Below are 25,116 nucleotides of genomic sequence, written 5' to 3'. Positions count from 1 at the left end.
GTGAAGCACAGCTGTGGAGAAATTCCCACCCCGCTGCAAGTAAATGTCCGATCGCTGTCAAGCACCTGTGTAATAGAAGCCGAGTAACGCCCTCTCTCGCTTACGAGCGAAGTGAAAGTGAAACAAGAAAGAAAACAAAAAGCTATGGCGAGCAGAGGAGTGGAGAGACCGAATTTTGAGGAAGCACTGGCTTCTTTCAAACCTGCGGTGTGGCAACATTTCGGTTTCCCCGTGGACTACAATGCGGTGGGAGAGAAAATAGGAGGGAGAAAAAATATTGAAAAAAAAAAAAAACAGCGGACGACCCAGGACACGCTGGAGAGACTATGTCTCTCGGCTGGCCTGGGAACGCCTTGGGATCCCGCCGGAGGAGCTGGTTGAAGTGGCTGGGGAGAGGGAGGTTTGCGCTTCCCTGTTAAAGCTGCTGCCCCCGCGACCCGACCCCGGAACAAGCGGAAGATGATGGATGGATGGATGGATGGATGGATGGATGGATGGATGGATGGATGGATGGATGGATGGATGGATGGATGGATGGATGGATGGATGGATGGATGGATGGATGGATGGATGGATGGAAAAAACAATTTGCAAGCATTGCTCAGCGCTTGTTCCCTATGCTAATGGGAACACTTATGACATGACTACGGCACCTCAGCCGGCATCACCCACAGATATCACTTTCTCAGAGCAGGACAACCCCAGAGATGACAGCAGTGAAAACACACGGCAGGCTTCGTTAATTTATTTGCAATGCTTGACCCGCGTTACATTGTTCCCTCACGGACATATTTCTCCAACAACGTATTCCCCGAAATTTATGAAATGGCACGCAAAGCCATCGAAGATCGCTTCGCTAAAGCACATAGTTTCGCCGTGACCACTGATAGTTGGACATCCCGTGTTACATAGCGCTACTACCTAACTGTGACGGTCCACTATAATTCATACCTGTCAAGTTGTACGGTCTCGGCGTAATTTGTACAAGTGAGCACTGATTTTTAAATGTGTACACCGTACGTTATGTTCAAATTCTGTATGTTTTTCGTGCATTACTTTTTTTTCCCTCCGTTCGTTAATACGTTGGTTGAATGACCCGAGAAAAGTCAGAGGCACGGAGAGGGAAGAGTGTTTGTTGAGACACTGTAGCAAACGCAATGCTAGGCTAGGTGGCGCCAATATTTCCTGACTGTAGCCGACAGCCTACAACCTACACCTAGACATCTCATGCATATAAAACTACATGCGAAATGACAGACTTGGTAGCGTTATTAAACAGCCGCCATTTTAGAGCAGTAAACTTCTCAGAAAGGCTCTGTTGTAGTGAACCTTCCTAGTGAACCTAAGTAACTTTTTATCTAAAATACTCCTAAATCGGCAAAATCTTGACTTGAGTCTATCTTTAAATGATGAAACCGTTTCAAAATGTTCACGTCAAAAGTAGACAGAAGGGAACTAATGCAAAAACGGGAGCAATTTTATCAACTTTAACGGTTGATTCAGAACATTAAATGACCTCCAAACATAGCAAAGGTTTCTATGGTTTTTTTGGGGTTTTTTGGGGGGAAAGAAAATGAAAAAAAAAACATGAAAGGTAACACCAGTTACTTTGCCAAGTAACTTTATTACTACTGTGTGTGTATTTCAGCAGTCAGTCACTAAACTAGCCAAAGAGCAAAGAGGCATTTTAACAGTCTAACATGTTTTCATTTTAAGTGTTGATTTCATTTTCTTAAAAGCAAAATAAAGGCAGTTTAAAAAAAAAAAAAAAAAAAGCAAAAAGCAGACCGAAACCGAACCGAAACCCTGATCCCAAAACTGAGGTTCAAACCGACCCGTGGGCTTACTGAACTGTTGCACCCCTAATTTATATACAGTGGTACCTCCACATACAAATTAATTTTGTTCCAAGACCTGGTTTGTAAGTCAAAATGGTCGTATGTTGAGCTGGATTTTCTCATTAGAGTACATTATAACTCGATAAAATTGTTCCACAAACCAAAAACCTATGCCAAATCCTTAACAAATACTGCTGGTACACTTACAATTAGCAAAACAAATCAATTATAAATACAAATTTGAACAATAATATAATAACAATAATAATGTAATGAATCGGGTTTTAATGTGGCGGTTGTGTTGCGCATGTTGTTCCTGTGCATCTTGTTCACCGTGTGACTGACGAAGGAGAGAGGTGCGGTAGAGTGGGAATTATTTAAGGTTTTTTTTTAAAAACGGCTACAGCAGCCAGTAGCCGTGTTGTGTTGCACAAGTTCTGAAACAAATTATTAAAAACCTGACGAATCTTGCGACTTTCTTGCCGATGTTACAACAATAATAATAGATCTGAAATAAAAAAGCGTTTTTATTGTCACCTTAACTTATGGAGACTGGCGAACAGTGGTCGGAGGAGACCGGCCATATCGAGCCAGTTCACTCACATGCACACTACGCTCATATTTGTCTTTCATTTCCTTCTTAATTCCAATGGAGAGCTTCACCTTCTTCCATCACCTGCACTAACCTTCTCAGGACCCATGTTGATTTCTCTCACAAGAAATTCTGTCGTGCGTCCGTCTTGCGAAAATGAACTGGCGACGATGTCATAAATAGTCGTATCTTGAGCATGTCGTCATATGCAGAGACAAATGATGAGTCAAATTTTCCGTCGGATGTCGAAAGAATCGTACGACGATGCGATTTAATGTCGAAGTACCACTGAATAGATATAGGCATGCTGCTGAATGTGAATTAGTAACCTGCTTTAACTCACAATAAGAAGCAAAGTTTACAGCGTCAACTAGCAATTGTTACAGCCCACAATTGTTCTTTAATTTTCTGACTTGAAGATGCATGTGAAGATTGCGTGTTTTAACAGATGTGATTTTTTGTTTTGTTTTGTTTATATGTGCTCTGTGATAAGATACCAGTCCAAAAAAATGGCCAGAGGAAAATGTACAACTTTAAAGATCAATGACACATATAGACAGACCTGTTCCAGTTTCCGTCTGCTGAGGACTCTGGACCACCGGGTTACAGGAAAGGCTGGTCAGGACCATAGCAGCCATGATCTCATCCATCTCCACTGACTCCGGGCTTCGGAAACTGGAGACGACAGAGCTTAAATTGCAGCCAGTCTGTTAAACCCACTCTCACTAATTTTAAGAGTGCAACATTTCTCTCACCTGTATGGAGGCTCTCTAGTTGATACCATGCATGGGTCTATTGCAGGGGTTCTAGTTTGCAGGGTAGGGGGCACGACGCACCAGCCTTGCTCCAGCTCACTCGGCAGGTGCAGCGTCTGGGTCTTATGAGCGTTTCTCTCCACAAATGATTCTTGGACGCAATTCTGTGTGTATATCTTCATGAGGGGGATCAAAGGTGAAATTCCAAATGAGCCATTGTTTCAATGTTGATTCACTTCAAACACTACGCTTACAAGCTGGCAGCGAAACAAATCATTAAACTCTTGTATGGGCTGAGTCGTACACTGGCTATTTCTGTTAAGCTGATTACATAAACCTTAGAACATGAGTTTTGCTATGGCTGTGCGAATAAAGCTGTTGGGAAAATATTTCCTGTCCATCTGTGGTGTCCTGCTTGCAGACAATATGGCTTACAATGGAGGCAGTATGAAAAGGGAGTGCCTTGCCAATGTCTGCCTATGCAGGAACTGAAGAGCAAGAAATGATCATCCCACTTGTGTGGGATCAATTTAGTGCTGCAATGATTGATAGATTAACTCGAGTAATTCGATTAGAAAAAAAGATTCGAATGAAATTTGCCGCTTTGAGTAGTCTTTTAATTAAAGTGCCGTTGTAATGGTTTGTTTTGAAAGTATTTGCATTTAGTTTTATTGACCAACATATGCTAAGATTTTGTTTGAGCCAATTTTTTTTTTGGAATGCATTCGTAATTTAGTTAATAGGGGTATTTAGCCGTTGTTTGTGGGAGTATGTGTTTGAGCTATTTAAGAGCATTGTAAAAAAAAAAATGCATTCGTAATTTAGTTAATAGGAATATTTAGCCGTTGTTTGTGGGAGTATGTGTTTGAGCTATTTAAGAGCATTGTAAAAAAAACAAACAAACAAACAAACAAACAAACAAACAAAAAAAAACCTTAGCATTTTATAGCATTTAAGCTAGCTAGTGCTGCGATGATTAATCGATTAACTCGAGTATTCGATTAGAAAAAAATATTTTAATTAAATTTGGTTGCTTCAAGTATTCGTTTAATTAAAGTGGCGTTGTAATGGTTTATTTTGAAAGTGATGGCATCTAGTTTTATTGATTAGGGTGGATACACTGCTCTCTGGTCTGCCTCTTTTCACATTGCTGAATCCAACCGCTCCCTGTTAAGACCAACGTAAGCTAAGTTTTTGTTTAAGCTAATGTTTTTTAATGCATTCAGAATTGAGTTTATAGGTATATTGAGCCGTTTTTTTTTTTTTGTGGGAATATGTGTCTGAACCATTTGTTAAGAGCATTGTAAAAAAAAAAACGTTTTATAGCATTTAAGCTAGTGGACTTTTTCTATGTAAGTTAGCCAAATGTTCTTTTGTTGTACATAGATCCTCATTTAAAAAATATATGTATATACCGTTTGAGGCTCTGGTATTTTAATTTTTCATGATCCGTATTCGCTTACTCGATTAATCGAACAAACTAGTCCATCGATTAATCGACAACTAAAATATTCGATAGCTGCAGCCCTAAAGCTAGCAGACTTTTGCTATGTAAATTAGCCAATTGTTCTTTTGTTGTGCTTAGTCCTCATTTATATACCGTTGTACCGTTTGAGGCTCAGCTCAGGAATTTTAATTTTTTTATGTTCCTTATTTGATTACTTGATTGTTCGAACTAACTAGTTCATCGATTAATCGACTACTAAAATAATCGATAGCCGCAGCCCTTGATCATTATGTTAACAAAATTAAATAGCAATAATTCACAAAATTTGGAACTACATGGCGAATCAAAAGTAACATGCTAGTTCAAAGTACTTTTTACTTTCCTTCATGTATGGCAATTAAATCTATGTTCTCGTTTTCTTTTCAAATCTGTTAATTTGTTTAATTCTAAAATTCGATACGGGCACCAGCATTTATCACTAACTTCCCAAGAATGACTTTAAAGAGGATGTTAGGTTCCTTCATCCTTCGCGTCACAGGTAGTCCCTGGGTTACGAATGAGTTCCGTTCCTAAGCTGGCGTCTTAAACCGAATTTCCACGTGAGTCGGAATTAACCCTTTAAGTACCCTAAAATAGCTATCCAAAAAGTCCAAAAGGTTCATATTTAGTTTAATGATGGAGGATACACTGCCCTCTGGTGGCAACATTGGGTCTGGCTGGACCGTCACCTTATGACTGAAGAGCAGACTCTTGTCTGACATGGATAAAAGACAGCGGCACTCTGGTTTGGCCTAGATTAGGCTGTAAGTTCTTTCAGCTAATATATGTTTGTGTATGCATTTGTAATTAAGTTTAGAGCTACAATTTGTGGAGTTATGTGTAGCGATTTGCTATGAAAATTGTAAATACGTTAGCATTCGTATCATTCAAGATAGCGGACTTTTGTTAGGCAAATGAGGGTAATTTGATCTACTAAATTTACATATTGATCATACTAGATGGACGTTTGAACACCAATTGTTTTATGTCAAGTGTTTTATTGGTAAAATGCGTGTCGTTTTGAACATAAGTGCACATACGTGTACATATGTGTGTTACAGCTTTACAAATTGTCAGAAGTGAAGGAAGTAAAAAGCTTAAAAAAGCACACTTGCCCTGTTTGATGTCTGAACAACTTCACGTTTAGTGAGGACAGAACAGGTCATATTAATAAAGTAAAATAAAAAATAAGATTCTTTGAGGTACAGTAAGGTACTGTTACCAATTCGTCAGAACAATGCGACTAAAAAAAAAAAAAAAAAAAAGTGGCCGGCGACAAAATGGCAAATATTGAAGATTTAATATTCATGCAAGATAGCGCTCTTTCGCAACCCAAACCCAGAAGAAGCAGTAGATAATGGATGGATGTTTTTTGGTTTTTTTTTTTATAGCAAATGTAGGACTTTTGTGGTGTTATTGGAGATTTCTAGGGACTTCAAAACATCTAGAGTAGATTTTTACGCCTACACATCCAGGCTACAAATGAATGGAGCATGTGTAAACCTACCATTGGTTAATTCTAGGGCTGCAGCTATAGATTATCTTAGTAGTCAATTAATCAATGAACCATTAGTTCGAATAATCGAGTAATCGGATAAGGAACATGAAAAATTAAATTACCTGAGCTGAGCCTCAAACGGTATAATAAATAAATAAATGAGGATCTATGTACAACAAAAGAACAATTGGCTAACTTACATAAATCCGCTAGTTTAAATGCTATGAACTAACTTTTTTTTACAGTGCTCTTAACAAATGGTTCAGACACATATTCCCACAAAAATAGGCTAAATATAGCGATAAACTAAATTATGAATGCATTAAAAAAAAAAAAAAAGTCTGCTAGCTTAAATGCTATTCTTTTTTTCCCTTTTTAAAACATTTTTTTTTTTTTTTTTTAACAATGCTTTTAACAAATGGTTCAAACACATATTCCCATAAAACAGCTAAATATACCTATAAACTATGATTGCCTTAAAAACATTAGCTCAAACAAAAACTTAGCTTATGTTGGTCTTAGGGAGCACCTGGATTCAGCCATGTAAAATGAGGCAGACTAGAAGGCTGTGTATCCACCCAAATCAATAAAACTAAATACAAACACTTTCAAAATAAACCATTACAACGCCACTTAAATGAAACAAATATTCGAAGCAGCAAAATTTAATTCGAATCTTTTTTTCTAATCGAATACTCGAGTTAATCGATTAATCGTTGCAGCACTAGTTAATGCCACTTTAATTTTCAGAAGAGCTTGCTCAGAGGCATATGAAAAATAGTCCGTTGATAATTGCTTTAATTTTGTTGTTTAATTTCACATGTGAACCAACTTTTAGGTCATTTTTCTATAGTACACCCTCTTTAACAGTCATAATCATGAACTACAATGGGTAAATGATCTCCATCTGTCTTCTCACCATAGTGTGCTGCTGCATGTCAGGCCGGTTGTTGGCATGCATGTTGGTGATGCATGCCTGTAGTCCTGCTGCCGTTCCGCCTGGCTTGGATTCTGCTCCGTCCTTGGATCCCATAGCTGCCATGGTGCTGCTGCTGCTGCTGCTGTGCAGTGTGGGCACTCAGCAGTCAAGCACAGTATCAAACCTCCCTGAGGGTGACACACCAGAGAAAGCATAAGATGTGAAGCAAAAAAAAAACAAAAAACAATTTGAATTGGAATTACTGAAAGGTTTTTGTTTGTTATCTGAAGCAATTTAAGTTTCTTTCTACAAGAGTGCACTTTCACAAAGATGTTTATTTTTCAAAAGTTCACGGAGAAAACATTTACACATATTCTTTTGCCATAAGTGTACCTTAGATGGGAGCTACGACGAAGCATTAGTCTAAATTCTTCTATTGATTTTAATTTGATGTAGATGAGGCAAAATAATAAGGTTTCCTTTTTTGTAAAACCGCTTCTGTTGTGTTTACAGACACACGCAATGTTTATGTTGTGACAATATCAGTTAGGCCAGTGAGTGGCGCTGTAGGAGTGTGACGTCACAACCACTCCTCCGCGCCATATTGTCCGTCAGCTCGTCGTGTTTACGCATTACAGCTACGTAAATTCCTCCTATTATGGCGTGTTTTTCTGCTCGTTAACATTAATAATAAAAATGGTGAAGGCGTGTGTGGCGGTTGGTTGCAGTAACGGAGAAGATAGACGGAGAGACTTGAAGTTCTACCGTATTCCGAGAGACCAGGAGAGGAGAGCGAGATGGACTGCTGCAATTCGCCGAGAAAACTGGGCACCAAACGATCATCACAGATTATGTAGTAGTCATTTTATATCTGGTAAAATGCCTTTAATATATATTTAGAGAGTTTTGGGCTGACAACCACAATTAAGATCATTGCGAGGCTAATCGCCGACAACATACAGTTTCAAATTCAAGATGCTTATTTCTTCCACCATCATTATTTTTAGAATAATATTTAGCTGGTAACAAGTGAAAGAAGCTGGCCTCGTCTACGGATCATCAGTTAAACAGGGGTGTCCAAACTTTTTGCAAAGGGGGTCAGATTTGGTGTGGTAAAAATGTGGGGGGCTACCTTGGCTGATTTACATAGAACAATATATTTAAACAAATTTTAGCAAGCCCTTCTGTGTGTCACATTTGCTTTATTATTATTTTTCTAAATTCATAATTTTAATAATCTCGCCTTTGTGGCGTTCTCTTTCGACACTCGGGCTCTTGCGAAATACTGCAACTGTGAAATTAAACTAGCTTCAAGTTGCTTTCATTTCTCGCTGCGTATCTTCCCTGTAATGTTGTCGTACATGTCAGCGTGTCTTGTTTGGTAATATCGCGTCACATCGAACTCTTTGAAAACAGCGACTGTCTCTTTGCAAATGAGGCAGACACAGTTGTTGCGTATTTTATTGAAGAAATAGTCCAATAGCCACCTATCCTTGAAGCGTCGGCCATCGCAGTCAACTTTTGCAACTTCAGCAACTAATGTTGCTTAGAGTGCTGCTCTTAAAGTTTTTCAAAGTTTCGTGAGAATAGGCTGAGTTTCTGTGGACAAGATAGTTGTAGATATCAGAGTAGCAGGGTAGCAGGCAGAGACGGCGAAGACAGTGGGTCGAAAAATATCGATTTAGGCATCAAATATGGATCTGGCGAATGGTTCGACCGAAGCTTTTCCACATAACGCCTTTTATGCAACACATCCAATGAGTTTACAGCGTCTGATAGCACCGGGGCTTCCATGAATTGCACTATAAATTGCACGATAAATTGAGACCATTGAGAATACGGATACACAATGACGGACAATATGGTGGCACAAAACAGCGACACGTCATTGTGTGACGTTGGTGATTGGGGTCTATATGATGTCTGCTTGTGCTCACTGCTTGAGTTTATTAAAAAAGTAATCGAATGCTTCATATGGCTGCTTCATTCTAAATAAGCAACACGACGGATTCTAAAAATAAAAAAGGTTTAAATACTGTTTTTAACGGAGGCGTCTACTGCTTTAAGATGGTGACTGTTTACTAACGCCAGCGAGTCTGTCATTTCGCATCTAGTCATCTTTACAAGTTCTAACGCCACCGAGTCTGTCATTTCGCATCTAGTTCTATATACATGTGATATCGAGCATAGCCAGACGTAATAATACCATATTACCATTTATTCTCGTACTTTTCCATCCTCCATCATCTACTGCTTAATCCAGGGTCGGATTGCTGGGATAGGAGAAGACATACGTAATGTATTGTTTTACTTGCCTGGTTCTGACGGCGCAGCGTGTCACATACATAGCACTCAGCTAACTTTGCACTTGCCACTTAGGCTATATTCCATGAAGCCAGTCGTGCATAATTGGTCGTGCAGCCACCTTTGCATGATATAGTTGTGTTGCAAATGTTGCACTGAGCTGACTGGTCATTTTTTTTGTAAAGTTAAGCCAAACTTTTGAGCGCTGCTGCACCGTGGCCATAGTTGTAATCAAGTTGCAATGCACAACGTGCTTCTTGTGGCTTCTTCTTGGTGGTTTTCAGCAGCAAATTTTTTTTTCGCTCGGCGGTCAGGGCATCGAAACTTAAAAATTCAAACGGTTCCAGGTAGAGGAGTTCCAAAAAATCAATGATTACATGCATAGCGATTCAACACGTGACGATTCAATTACGATTCATAAAGGTTCAAAAACGATGATTTTCACTCATAACTTTATGACAGTCGCCCGTAGCGGAACGAAATTCATGACACGTCTGCCGCCCGGACACCGTTAATGGACGCACGCAAAACGCTATGATGGATGCTCCCAGTTACTGGGAGACAGATTTACTCCTTTTTAAAAGACTGGAAAATAAATTTGTGTATGAGACAGGCAGGCAGGAACAGAAGCGCATGTGCAAGTTATTTTTTTAGGACGAGGGAGAAGAGAGATAGTTCGTTGCTCCTTGTCTTTCAGATGTCCAGCAGTAGTTTAAAAGCATTTCAATTGAAAAATGTCCTGAGTGTGTTGCTAAGACCTGTGTGCGTCTATAAGAGGTGAGTACACGAACCTTCTTGCATTGTTTAGCCTTTATTGTTGTTTTTGAGATGTTAATAGTTAGTGCCGAGCGCTAAGCCAATTAGCTAATTCGCTAACGTGTATTTCATATGCAGAACGTGTAAAACCTTGATTAAGTACAGCGGTAACACTACAAACATGTGAAATAGTACAGAAATCTGTTGTTGCAAGTGCTGCCTGGGAGCCGACAGGCGTGTGTGCGCATGGGCGGGTAGGGAGGGAAGAAAGTGCGCACGCTGTAATGAGTGTGTGTCTGGTGGTGTTGTTTTTTTATGTGCTTAGCAATAAATACCACAAGTTAAAAGTGATCAGGAGAAGTTGTGATTTCCACCTGTCACTCCAAGAGTTACACAAGGGAGGTAACACTGTGAAAACACAGTATATTGGTTAACCCTCTGAGGCTCAATTTAAGTTTTTGTAACAGGAAAAATCTGATATTTGGGGAAAATTGTCATATGGGGTAGTAGTATACAATTCAGATTTTTTTTTTAGCAAAAGCTTCATATTTAATGTATTCTGAGATGTTGCAAGTTTACAACATTGTCCCGGTGTGGTAAATAAACGCCGAAAACTTAATATGGTATGAAAACTAAATTTATTTGCACAGAACATTTCAAAACAATGTTTCAAAGTATTGTACAGTGGAAGAATAACAACAAAAACAACTTGGTATAGATTAGGGACAATAACAATAACTTTTCATCCCCTACATCAAACAATATTGAGATATAAAACCAATAATACTATATCGATGTCTCAAATCCTAATTGAGAAGGCCAGGTCTGAAGGTCACTTCTTCGTGTGGTAGTCCAAGAAACAATTTTTGTCCTTTGTAAAGCACAAAAGTACTTTGCACTTCAGACAGGCCATTTGTGTGTCGCCATTCTTGCACACCCTGCATCGTCCACGTTTATCAGCATGGATGGGAAAATGATCGAATCGGTCTAGTCTGACCTCAACTGATGGCGCAATGATCCTCTGACCTGGCGGTGAAGATGTGGCAGCTTGACTGCGTTCTGGCGCCTCTCCGATGACGGTCGTCCTCTTTTCGGACTGTTCAAGTTAGCCCGTTTGCCAACCTTGAAGAGGACATCTGCAACTTGAGCGCGGAAGTCAAGAAGCGGCATATACTTCTTCTCCTGTTTCTGGGTGAGATGACGGTGGTAGAGGAGCCAGCCATTGACCAGTGATTGATCAATCAAATAGTACAGGATGCACAGATACCAACGACGTGGGCGGAGTTCAATGAGGTAGAACGCAGCAAACATGTCTGCCAAGTCAACTTCTCCCATGTTGTCATTGTACACCATGACAATGTGGGGTCTGTCCACTTCCACATATTCCTTCTTCTCTTTTGACCACCTTCTGCATCTATCAACAGGATCAGGGCCAATGAAGGATGATGCCAGTAATACTGCCTTGTTATCATACCACTTCACGATTGCCATCCCACTTGTCATTTCATTTTTCACTTCATATGCACCACGCCCAGCCTTTGAAAGTTCCTTGTCATTTTTGAGGGTACATCCACGTAGACGGTTTCGATTGATGGTAGCAACTGATAGAATTCCCATTTTCTTCAGTTCCTCAATGAGTTCAGGTGAAGTGAACCAGTTGGCGAAGAAGCACTTGTAGTTTAGTCCTTTCGGAACATCTGATACGAGACGAAGTACAACTTCACCTGCAACACCAAGTCCACGCTCATTGGGTACGGTCCCTTTTCCAGTGTATATTTCAAAGTCATAGACTAGTCCAGTGACACCTGCACGAGTAAAGACCTTGATTCCCCATTTTTTCGGCTTGTTCTTGATATATTGTTTCATTCCATTTTTTCCTTTGAAGGGTATCATCTGCTCATCACTGGAGTGGTTTTCTTCCAGTTCAACTTTCAAACAGTTTGCACGGACTTTCTCCAGTACTGGTCGCACCTTGAACAATCCATCATATCCAGGCTCACCCTTTTGCTTCACATTGGTATTGTCATTCATATAGATGTATGTTAGCAGATTATCAAATCGCTTACGTCCCATGACAGTTGCAATTGGGTCGTAGCGTGTTGTTTTCTTCCAGTACATGCGGTACAATGGCATACATACTACTGTAATCTATATGTGTAAACCAATGAATTGCTCCACTTCAGAAAGGGTTGCTTTTAGTTCTGGGCCATTCTTCATTACTGCATACAGGTTTGATTGGTCAGAAATAAGTAAACACGGATTCATCCATGAACTGATCAAAATACCCCTTTGGACTTGGTATTTCATCTGGTGGTGTATAATATGTGCAATGGAATTTAGGCTCCATCAGTTTTGCTCACTGAACAGTCAAATGAACATCGCATTATGCCATTACGTTTGATAAAATCTGCTTCTGATAGTGTGAAACTTCACTCCAAATTATTTCAATTTCCATAGGATGCACCCTCAATGACAACTCAAATCAATAAGTAAACACTGGTGATAGGAAAATAACCCTAGTATAGACTGTTGCTCAAAATATAGGTAAACTAGAAGACAAAGCATGTGGCATCCATTGGTACTAGTCCGGCCAAACGTTGCAAAGTTGCAACAATGAAATATAGCTGCTCCTAGGGGAAAACCCAGAGAAGATAAAATCTACCAATTGGCATATTCTGTATCTCTATACTGTCATGATTGATGTTATACAGTATTGGTTTCAAAATAAAGGTGATTGGTAGTAATACTTACATGAAATGTATGCCTAGAAAATCCTTTCATGTGAACCCAAGATGAAAGACATGTTCAAAGTGAGAAAACCCGCCATCTAGCGAGCTATTGGGGAAACTGTTTGTTGCTCATGCACAACGAAGGTCTGCAGTGGTACTTCGAGTAAAAAAGGGCTCATAAAAGGTGAATGTAGATTAATTAGGGGATTAGAATTTAGTTGTTGCAAATTTGCAACACCTGCCCCGAGAGGGTTAAAAGAAGTCTTATTTCTAAAGACACTTTGTTTGTGTCCAGAAATTGCGGAATTCATTCCACCAGTGTAAATTTTATTGTATTGTTGAGAGAAAAAAAGTATTCTCTTTAAAATGGTTAATATTTTTGCACTTTCTTGTAAAAAATAAATAAATAAAAAAGCAGCTTAAGGGCAGCTTTTTGTTGTATGGGCATGTTTCCATAGTTCCTGTTGAATCATAAGGATATTTTAAATAAATTATTGACATAAATTTGTTTGGCTACTTTATTAATCAGTAATGTACGATGCATCGACAATCGCGATAACCGTGATCATCATTAATACAGTGATCATCGTTCAAAAATCGAATCGTAACACCCTGAATCGTAATCGAATCGAATCGTAGGGTGCCCAAGATGGCACACCCCTAGTTCCGGGACCATCGGAGTGTTAGAACCGGGTCCCATCGATGCTCGATGGTCTAGTGAGCAGTTACTCACAATGTTACTCATAAACTAAATATTCTTTTCAATTAACACTTTTTTACTTGTACTTGAGTCATTTTTTAGGATAACTACTTTTACTTGAGTAATATTATTTTGAAGGAACACTATTCTTACTTGACTAAAAAATGTTGGGCTACTTTACTGACCTCTGACTACAAGTATATAAACATATCTTAAGATAGTTTTATATTTTACCATAGACTAAATATTATATATCATATAATTATGAAGTCTATGGTTTTAGTCAGAAATTACCATAACCCTAACACTAAAATATTAGGTGCATTACCTTTCAGGGATCAGGGTTGAGTCACAAAAATTCAACAATTTTTGTTATTGAATGGAAGCATGTTAAAAAGTAAAAGTGTTTCTCCAATGGTACTTTTGTCTGACTGGCGCAGAAAGCAGCAGACAGTGACAGTGTGAATGTGAGTGCGGACTATTTCCCTGCGACTGACTGGCGACCAGCTCAGTGTGTAGTTGCCCAATATCAGATGAGATATGGTCCAGCACCCCGCTACCCTGAACCGGTTGAGCAGTTTTGAAAATGGATGAATGTTAAAAAGGAATGAAAGTAATACAATAAAAAAATTACTGTGGTTGTTGTTGTTTTTAAATGAGTCAATGTGACCCCAAATAGACTGGAGGGTTAAGTTGTGAGCTGTTATCCATTGTGGATTGATTTCCACAGCCTAACTGTCCCAATTGCTCCCTGTGAACTGTAGCTAATAGTGAGTGCTGGCTTTATTGTCTGATGTAACCACTTAAATGTAAAACTCCAAGCATGTTAAAAAATATTCTCCTGGAAAAAAGTATAAGTAGTAAAATAAGTGACCCTAATATGACAGATATGGTCATGAATCTTTATTTTGAATAAAGAAAAATATGTAAATAATTACTAATCCTATGTCCTATAAATCTAGTGTAATTTACAAGTTAACAATACTTCAACACCTCGGTCAAATTGAATGAACAGATTAAAAAAAAAAAACGTCCACATTATCCAGAGCTAAAAAAGAGGACCAACATTCTAACGTCATCCTCTATGACTTTAAAACGGCACACGTGTTTGTCCTGGCAGCTGAGTACAAAATGCCTGAAATGAAATGAAGGCTTGACAACAAAAATCCGCTTTTAATGCCCCTTATCTAAATTAGGTCTGCTGTTGTTCACTTGGTACGTGATTCTCTTTCTAGGTTGCTCAGTACAATATGGCTGATGAAACAATGAGTTCACATCAATATTAAAAGAACGGAATGTACACTACAAGGTGAGATGAGTGTAATCATTAAGCAAAGCGGTGCACATCAACTGCTCATTCTCTGCACATTAACAACTGTACTCGTAGTTTTTTATTAATGATATATTATCAATGGCGGTTCAATCTTATTTGTTATGAATGTTTTTTCTTCTTAAAACATTGCCTACACTGTTAAAAAAAGCTGTTTCACTGCGACAGTTAGACTAGTAAGCTTACTTTTATTTCCTATAGGAAACTTTATGTTGTAATATAAACAATTTAAAGATTGTCTAGCCCTTTATTAACAAATTGTGGTGAAATATAGAAATTGTATTGTTCCCATATTACACTGCTGTCAAATGTTTCGTATGGGTCAGGCTGATTATGTGATAATGACTTTTAATGTTTAATTAATGTGCAAAACAATAACTCAGGGCTCCAGACTAGGCATGTGCCGCTTAAAATTTCAAGGTTTACCGTGGTATGAAAACGTCACTGTTTCAAACCCACTAAAAATTTCTGTCAGACCGTAGTTACGGTATTAGCTTTTTTTATGTTCCAAAAACACAGTGAGAAATTTGTGGCATTGAGCGGCAGCGATCGCCCCTCCCCCTCCAGTTGTTGCTCTCTCCAGTGTCTGTCGGTGACACTACACCTGAGCTTTTTCCCCCTCCAAAAAAGACAAAGTTGCTAGTATGGGAGTACTTCGGCTACCGAAAAGAAACAGACGGCCGCGGCTTAGAGGAGGAAGGACAGCCAACATGCTTGCAGAGGGTGGTTGCCAGGGGAAGCAACACCTCCAACATGATTTCACATTTACGTGACCATTACCTGTCACTTTACACAAAATTTAAGGTAAGTAAATGCTGTCATGAAGCTTTCCCACCAGCTACAAGAGTTCACTCCAGCGTGTTTAGTGTCTAGCTAGCTAAAACAAATACTATAACGTAAGCTTGTTAACAAGGCCGATAACATCGCTAGTTAGCATGTCAAAACAGCTAACTACAGGGTCCCCCCAGGATTGATAAATCTAAATTCAAGACTTTTAAGACCTTTTTTAATGCCATTTTAACTGAAAATTAATACTTTTCTCGCACCCATTATTTAGATAATATTTAATCACATTAAAAAAATGAAGCACTGAACATCAAATTTAAATCAATGTAATCATATTGTTTAAGTCCAGCTCTTTATTACCAAGGGTTTTTGTTCTAATGTTGAGCAACTCGAGCTGTGGCTGTGGGTTTAGTCTATAAGTTCTATATAGTTCAATTTTATTTAAAATATTTCAGTTATTTATTTTTTGTTATTTTATTTATTTATTTATTTTTACATTATATTAATGTTGATGTTCCGATTCGCAAATATGTTCTAGAAAAAAAAACAACAACTAACCCATACATCTCAAAGTAACACATGTTAGAGCTATAATTCCAATACTGTGATACTGTGAAACTGCGGTATTTTTGCTTAAGGTTATCATGCCATCAAAATCTCATACCAGCACATGCTTACTCCAGTTCTAGTGGCGCACACTGTAAATCGACATGCACATTTGTTCTATTTCTATCGCCGTCACCTGGCACAACAACCAACTGTCTAACGGATTTATTGATTGACAAACCACCTGACATGAAAAACAGATTGATATCCACATGCCACACTTTGTCAACATGGAGGAATGTATCATTTTAGCAGTGTGCTACCAGCACATACTTTATGATACCTCTCGATAGGGCGGAACGATATTGCAAAAAAACTCAAATTGCGACTTTTTGGGGGTTTGCCAAAAATTGCGATATGTACAGTATTGCAATATTAAAACTAGAAGAATTTTCACCAGATGCCTTGAATAGCTTTGGGGACACTTTGGTTGACTCACCATGACCACATTGTATTCATATAATACAGTTTATTGCAGGCTAAGGGGATTCATCTGTGAATTATGAAGACTGATGTATATAAAAGGGATCCAGGAGGCATTATGTTTGGACACTTGCTGCTTTTATGAAGCAAAGCAGACGTTTACGTGTTGAAAAAAACAATTGCACATCCTGCGATAGGACTATTGCGCATGCACATATCGCGATGGCAATGTTCAAAAGATATATTGTGCAGGCCTACCTCTCGGCATGATTTTCGGGACATAAATAAAAAAGCGGCAGTATATAAAGTTGTTGGCACTCAGAAAAGACTGTAAATTTCAAAATGCCATCAGAGACGAGCGATGACGCACAGGCAGAGGGTGGTGCAGTCACATCGCGCCCTATGTGTTGGCTTTCAGCTCAACGGCGATGACTTTTGCATTTCGACATCGCTCATCACCTCCCGTGGGTGGAGTCTCTGACCCGCTCCACACATCGCCCAACTCCACCTTGTTTTTCTTCTGTTGTATTTTCCCTTGGCAAACCAGTTCGTTACATTACTGCCAACTAGTGGCTATACAGTGTATCACAAAAGTGAGTACAACCCTCGCATTTCTGACGATATTTAAGTATATCTTTTCATGGGACAACACTGACAAAATGACACTTTGACACAATGTAGTCTGTGTGCAGCTTATATATTAGAGTTAAGTCTTCAAAAGCATTAACTGTAGTGATCATCACTTTACTTTAGGGCTGTCAAAATTATCGCGTTAACGGGCGGTAATTAATTTTTTAAATTAATCACCTTAAAATATTTGATGCAATTAACGCACATGCCCCGCTCAAACATTAAAATGACAGCACAGTGAAATGTGTACTTGTTGGGTTTTTCGGAGTTTTGTCGCCCTCTGCTGGCGCTTGGGTGCGACTGATTTTATAGGCTTCAGCACCCATGAGCATTGTGTAAGTAATTATTGGCATCAGCAATGGCGGGCTACTAGTTTATTTTTTGATTGAAAATTTTACAAATTTTATAAAAACGAAAACATTAAGAGGGGTTTTAATATAAAATTTCTATAACTTGTAGGGTTGTTCTGATCATGTTTTTTTGCTCCCGATCCGATCCCGATCGTTTTAGTTTGAGTATCTGCCGATACCGATATTTCCCGATCCAATTGCTTTTTTTTGCTCCCGATTCAATTCCAATCATTCCCGATAATTTTTCCCGATCATATACATTTTGGCAATGCATTAAGAATATATACACTCAGAGGCGTCACGTCCCATTAGGCAAACCAGGCAATTGCCTAGGGCCCCCAGCCAGCAGGGGCCCCCAGAGGGCCAACAGATTTAGCACATGCAGCGACAAGTGTGACAGTGCCAGTGAAAGCCTTGTGCATGAGTTCCCTGAAGGGGGCCCCTTCACTCGCTCTACACGCCCCCCTCCCCCACCACGTGACTTAGAGTGAGCAGCGATTTGGCTTTTTTTTAATTGACGTATATCCAAAATGAAGAGAAGTTATCCTTCTTGAATCGACAAAAGAAAGAAGAAAAAAAAGCAGATGAGGAGATAAGGAAGCAAGACAGCGGTGAGTGTACTATATTACTGTAGTGCAGGGGCGGGCAAACTATTCCACAAAGGGCCGCAGTGGGTGCTGGTTTTTGTTCATACCCATCATGAGGACAGCCTTTCACCAATCTGGTTTCTTACAAGTGCAATCAGTTGATTGCAGTCAGGTGCTTCTTGTTTCCACTGAAACCTCATTGGTTAAACTGTCTGTGCTGAATCATTTGGAACAAAGACCAGGACCCACTGCGGCCCTCGAGGACCGGTTTGCCCACCCCTGCTGTAGTGTTATGTCCTAATGATCCTAATTTAGTAGAAGCCGGGCACTTTGAGTGTCCTAAAAAGCACTCTATGAGACCAAGGCATTATTATTAGAGCTGTCAAATTTATCACGTTAACAGGCGGTAATAATTTTTTTTAACGCATGCGCGCGACGACCCACTCATGCATTGCCGCAAACAGACTACAAGTTTTATGTATATTGAGAACTAAGAGGCAGAGAAAAGCGAGAAGAGTGGACTCAGGCATTCATTGGGGCCGCGCTATGTATTGGGATAGGCTTTGGCATCTCTTCCACAACAATTATAACTATTGTGGCGAGCGATGTGGGGTAGAATAACAGGAGATAATCTTTTTCTTAACAGCCTGTATTGAACACAACGCAGAGAAGATATACCATTTGCAGCCACCACTGACAGTCATGGTTGCCCAACTTCCCATCATGCATTTGGGTGGAACAGTTAAGTCGCTAGAGTATCATTTACTGAAAGCACAACAAAAATAAAATTCCTGTCTCTCAAAAAAATAATGTTCACAAAAAGAAAAGCGCTCAATGCAAAGAGAACTGGCATTTCCAATCAAAATAGCTATGCAAAATAATACTCAGACTTTGGTCAAACTCTATTCAAACTTTTCGTTTAGCTCAACAAATACACTAAATGGCAATATTGTCATGATCCGCTGCTGGTTAGATTTTATTTGTTTCAGAGCCAGCTGTGGGAGCATTCTCGACGTCACACCGGCAGCGAGTTCACGCTAATCAACACTAATATATAAACGGTGGCGAACCAACACAACGGTGCCGAGAGATTAGTTTGCTGGTCGCCATTCGCACATACTGCTTTCGAGCCGCTCTGTATTTGTCATCTAGTTCGTCAGACGTCTTAGCTTTGTGATCCTCTACCTTCTGCAGGTATCGAGAGTATTTTTGTTTGTCTTTTTGGCTATCTGCCCATTGCTCAGTTTTCGCGTTTTTTGATCCCCGTTGACCTATATGTCACGAACCCCTTTTGTTAGTCCCCTTTTTCCGCGTTCGCGAGTTTGTTTTGATTGTGATTAATAAATCCCCGAACGCTTCCCCTCTGTTGTCTGTTTTTGGGTCCAATCTTGTTCTCCGCATTCGCGGACCGTAACAAATATTTAGTCACAATATACACACTATCAGAGGTCTCGTACGTTGTGAAGTCAACACTCAAATGAACATAAGGTACAATGAACCCGGAAACTATGGCGTCAGTCGAGGGCCGAAACCCACTAGAAAAACTTGGCTAGATCTCTAATTAATTTCAAACTCGCCTTGACACCTTGTGGTGTATTTCAATCACTATGTTCCACAATGTCGAGCTATTAGTTTATTTTTTTATTGAAAATTTTACAAATTTTATTAAAACAAAAACTTGCACTCACATTTATCTTTTAAGACTTACAAGTCTTTCTATCCGTGGATCCCTTTCACAGAAAGAATGTTAATAATGTTAATGCCATTTCGTGGATTTATTGTTATAATAAACAAATACAGTACTTATGTACAGTATGTTGAATGTATATATCTGTCTTGTTTATCTTTCCATTCCAACTATAATTTACAGAAAAATATGCCATATTTTAGAGATGGTTCTAATTGCGATTAATTACGATTAATTTTTAAGCTGTGATTAACTCGATTAAAAATTTTAATCATTTGACAGCCCTAGTTATTATACTTTTATTAAATATGCTATTGCTCCAAGTCCAACTGTCCCCCTTACCTGCACACGCTCGAAGGGCCCCATGTTGCTTGTTGCCTGGGGCCCCCGGGCACCCTTGCTACGCCTCTGTATATATTCATTAATCCACTGATACACTATACTATACATTTATAAAAGCTAAAGACATGATGAAACAAGCATCTAGATAAGCGTCACACAACTTGAAAGCAGCCAGAAGTCAATGTTATCTGAGGTGTGAGTGCGCTACTTTCCATCATCCATCTTTATTTGGTGATCTTATGATGAGCACTTCTGCTTCCCAAAAGTCATTTTTATTTTCAACTTTCCTGTTATCTTTGTTTGTGAATGACGTTTGGTATTAAGTTCTAAAGTTCACGCTTAGACAAGTCTCATGACAGCACGATGAAATCTCTGTTTTTCCGCTCTCAATTTCTGCCTTGAGCATCAAAAGGCAGTAATGGGACAAATAAGTCATGTATAATTTATAGTTTGTTAATTTTAACCTGAATGTAATAAACCAGAACATACACTGCACGAGCTTCCTTTTTTTTTGCAAAATTTTGCATATGATTACGCTTTTTAGAAGAATTATAAATTGAATACTGTATTAAATATGCTCTGCTGAGGTTTAGTGACTTAAAAAATTGCTGGCTTGAGCCTAGTGGGATTTGCCAAAACAGTCATTCCATCACGTACCAGTGTAAACATAACATTTTGAACTTTATTTTAGGAATCAGAAGAAAAACACTGTTCAGATATTGTGACCAAAATTAATAGCTGTGGGTAGTTCTTCTTGTCAGAATACATGGCAGACAACACGCTGAGAAGATGTCATCTGATGATTCATGTTGACCTGTCAGTGCAAGGGTGAAATGGGGCTAATGCTGCATTTAACTGCAGTAGGAGTAATCCATGGTGAAATGAGAGAACTATAAAAACAGGGAAATTATTTTCTGGTGCGTCTTAGTTTGTTCGGTTAGGGTTTCAACAATCAAATGCTTTCAAATGTTTAATCTAGATATTTTCTCAAATGCTGATACTCAACAATTTTTGGGGGGGAAACAAAATCTTTAAAAATATTAGGACAAGTTAATTAACTTTAATATAAATAACACTCGAGAATCGAATATTGTTCTCCTGCGATGAATACTTTGAAAAAGAGGTTTCACTGTAAAATCCACCTTGGTTTCTTTGAACATGTAATGTACTACTTCTGTGGCCAAATCAACTAAATTGTTTTGTTTTTATATCTTATACTTGATGTCAGTACATTAGGATTGTTAAAATTTGAGATTTTAATAGAGATGAAATTAAATGATTTAAAGCAACACTTTGTAACTTTTCAGTTTTGGTCGATTTTAGCGACGCCGGTGGACAAAAGCGGTAGTGTTTTGCCTTGACTGCGTTTCCCATGAGGACCAGCGCACACCCGAACAGTGTCGTAAAATCATCAATGAATCAAAAATCAATGTCCCAGTCGCCTGCATATGGATTAAACATTTCTGTTTCCAGCGGCTATGTGAAGGACAAAAAGTAATACGGCAATGAATCCAGTTGTGGCTAAACAGTAGCATATGACGGTTAGCAACCGTGTGGCTTAGTGTGGCTAACCCCCACATCCCACAGGGGCTGGGGGGCGTCACGCCAGCAAGCCTCTTACCCTCTTTTTTCCCTCCTTAGGCAAAACTTTTAGTTTCTTTTGTTGCTCTGCGTTCGTATGAAAGCGTTCGCATCGACTTCAGTCTTTATAATAATTGGGGGAAAAGGGGAATTGACGGATGACCATAGACTTTGTAATTGTATTAAAGGGTCACATCCGTCAGCCACTGCACAACGCCTTCAAATAGGGGGCAGTCCCCTTCAGTTATTCACTGTCGGTCGCAGCTAGTCAACACATGCAGGGATCCAACGCCGGATTTAGGTTGAAAAAGTACAAAAGCTGTACCGCATACAAACAGGAAGGATTGTCTCAGGACTGATTTGGATTCAAGGTAATTATTATATTTTTCGTACCATGCGTGCATTTTGAAACGTGGAAAAAAATGGGAGAAACTAGCCGCTACAGCATTGGCATAATACGTCGCAATATTTACGTAAAATAACTGCTAGCTGCACAGTTTTTTTTTTTGCTTTTAATCAAGAATCGAGACTGTTTCACGTCCATATCTATAAAGAGTTCAGGGATTTAAGCATTTATTCACAAGAATTTTAAACGGAAAAAGCTCTTTGTTTCCATATGGCAGCCACTAATTTCCTTACTGACTAGCCTCATAGTTCGCTATGTTTACATAAAATAAATACTACCAATACAATTGTTTTGCTTTTAACCAAGAATCGAGACCACTTTACGTCCATATCTATCAGGAATTCAGGGATTTAACCATTTCTTCACAAGGATTTTCACTGGAAAAGCTCTGTTTACATATGGTGGCCACCACATTGACTGACAGACTAGCATTGTACTTCGACAGATTTACGTAAAATAAATGCTAACTGCACGTTTTTTTTTTTTTTTTGCTTTTAACCAAGAATTGTTTGACACTGTTTTACGTCCATATTTATACAATTCAGGGATTTAAGCATTTATTCGCAAGAATTTTCAACGAAAAAAGCTCTTTGTCTGTGATTCCACTCGGTCAGCTTTGACGGCCACACCAACAATGCAGGCCCCTTATTAACTCAAATACTCCCAGCCATTTTCAACGGACCAAGGCCCTTCGCTCTCGGCCGTTTTACTGGATTTTGACTGATTTTGCAAGGCCCACAGAAAATTCTGTTCTATTGCTATATAATCATGGAACACACCAAAAGAAAGATTACGCTCTTCTTTCAGCAGAAAAAAAACGTTAATTCATATCTTTTTCCGTTCTTTAGAAATCAGCATTAGAAAATAGCTTAGTTTGAGCAATTTTCCAATTTCTGATGAAAAAACAGAGAAATTGAGCTTTTTGTGAAAGCATACATTTCAAACATAACTTTCACTTTAACACAGCTATTTTTCACTTATGTGACACCCCAAACAGCTAAATAATGTTTCCGTTCTACAAAATAACAAACAATAAGACAAACAGAGCTTTTGATCGCAAAGTAACAACTTATTTACACATAACTAAACTATTGAACTGTTGAATTATTTGCGCACATAACAACGGGGAAGGCTATTGGCTGCTCTCGGCTGCTCCCGGTTGAATGAAGTGGCTACCTCTGATGATTCCGTATCAAGATCGGTCTCACTTTTTTCATCATCCTCATAGTTGTTTTCAACCTCGGGCTAAGGAGTAACGCAACGTGAGCTCCGCAGAACGCGTGTGGAACCTGACTCTGTTATGGACGCCACCGTCTGTCTCATCAAGATAGATTTTTTAAAATCCTTCTATGACGATGGTTTCGTTTTCTTTTCAAAACACTCCTCCAGTGTCATTTTTCTCAAATTCTCGTCTTCACAAGATACCTCCAACTTCCGTTTCCGGAGTATTTTTCATCACTTCCTTTCTTGGCCCGAGATGAGTTCTTACTAAATACGCTACTGACCTCCAGTGTCCAGTTTTATAACTTTAAAATGGTTTTGAGCTTTGTGCATTGTATCTTAGATTGATAAGTACCTATAGATGCCTCTTGTAAAAAAAAAAAAAAAAAAAAAAAAAAAAAAAAAAACGCAAAATACGTTTTTGGGACACTGAAGCAATTAAAAATAGAACATATTTATACGTTTTTGGGAGCAAATGAGTTAATCGGCTCCGCGCCCCATGTCCCGTCAATATCATTATGAAGTCTATGGTATGACATTAAGCAGTCAGCACATTTGTAGTTTTTTTTTTTTGGGGTGGCAGAGTTCCTGCCACCCTCCTTAAAGTTAATTAGTGCCGATGAAAGTGATACAGACCCCCTAAGTGGTGTCATTCAACGAGTTGTCAGTGGAAATATTACCACAAATGTTATGAAAATATTTTATAAAGTTTGAAAAGTTACCTACAGTAGTGTTGCTTTGAAAGTAAAATAAAAAAAAATACATTAAGAAATGATTAAATATTTTACTATTTCAGCACTGTATTTATCTACTAGTATATTAAAAATTTGTGCCGATGTGTTTCAATTTCTATTTTTTTTTCATTCATTCATTTTCTGAGTCACTTATCCTCACTAGGGTCGCGGGGGTGCTGGAGCCAATCCCAGCTAACTATGGGCAGTTGGCGGAGTACACCCTGAATCGGTTGCCAGCCAATCACAGGGCACAAGGACACAAATATGTGCACACACACTCATACATAGGGACAATTTAGAGTCTTTGATCAGCCTACCATGCATGTTTTTGGGATGTGGGGGGAAACCTGAGTACCCGGAGAAAACCCCCGCAGGCACGGGGAGAATATACAAACTCCACACAGGAAGGCCGGAGTCCGGGATTGAGCCCTTGATCTCAGAACAGTGAGGCGGACGTGCTATCCACTCTGCCACTGTGCCACCAATTTCTATTTTTATATATGGCGGAAAACACTCAGTTGACTCAAAGCTCCGCTCTAAGACCCCCAATTTGACCAAATTTCAAAATTGTCCTGTATGCATTTATGATGCAGCCTAAAATCTCAATTTTGGAGGGGAAGAGTTTTTGAACAGGAGGGCATTTTTTTTTTTTTACGAGATATTATCGCGTACTTACCTCTTTTCGATCCGAATCAAGGAGTGGTTGAGATTTTCTTTTTCATAAATGTACATTTTTAAACGTTTTTTTTTTTTTTGATCGATTATTTATCATCTAAAATATTGGGGAAAATGTGACAGTGACAAAAACCATACAACTAAGCGATAGTGGTGAGGTAGATCTCTGTGACGTATTTAC

The 25,116-nt window shown here is 38.9% G+C and overlaps 1 protein-coding gene across 2 annotated transcripts in view; it reads right to left on the bottom strand.

The window, feature by feature from the left end:
• Window positions 1-25,116, bottom strand: part of znf395b (zinc finger protein 395b) — a 58,702-nt gene that overhangs the window by 31,993 nt on the left and 1,593 nt on the right. For both annotated transcript variants that reach the window (XM_057823111.1, XM_057823110.1), the window contains exons 2-4: window positions 7,089-7,276; window positions 3,186-3,361; window positions 2,993-3,105 (exon numbers count right to left, since the gene is read on the bottom strand). In XM_057823111.1, coding sequence (XP_057679094.1) covers window positions 2,993-3,105; window positions 3,186-3,361; window positions 7,089-7,211 — 412 coding nt within the window. In that variant the 5' untranslated portion in view covers window positions 7,212-7,276. The remainder of the gene's footprint in view (window positions 1-2,992; window positions 3,106-3,185; window positions 3,362-7,088; window positions 7,277-25,116) is intronic.

The sequence above is a fragment of the Corythoichthys intestinalis genome, chromosome 19, assembly GCF_030265065.1.
Source record: "Corythoichthys intestinalis isolate RoL2023-P3 chromosome 19, ASM3026506v1, whole genome shotgun sequence".
Classification (NCBI taxonomy): Eukaryota; Metazoa; Chordata; class Actinopteri; order Syngnathiformes; family Syngnathidae; genus Corythoichthys; species Corythoichthys intestinalis.
The sequence above is the reverse complement of the archived record's forward strand: the minus strand, read 5'-3'. Positions and strand labels throughout refer to the sequence as shown.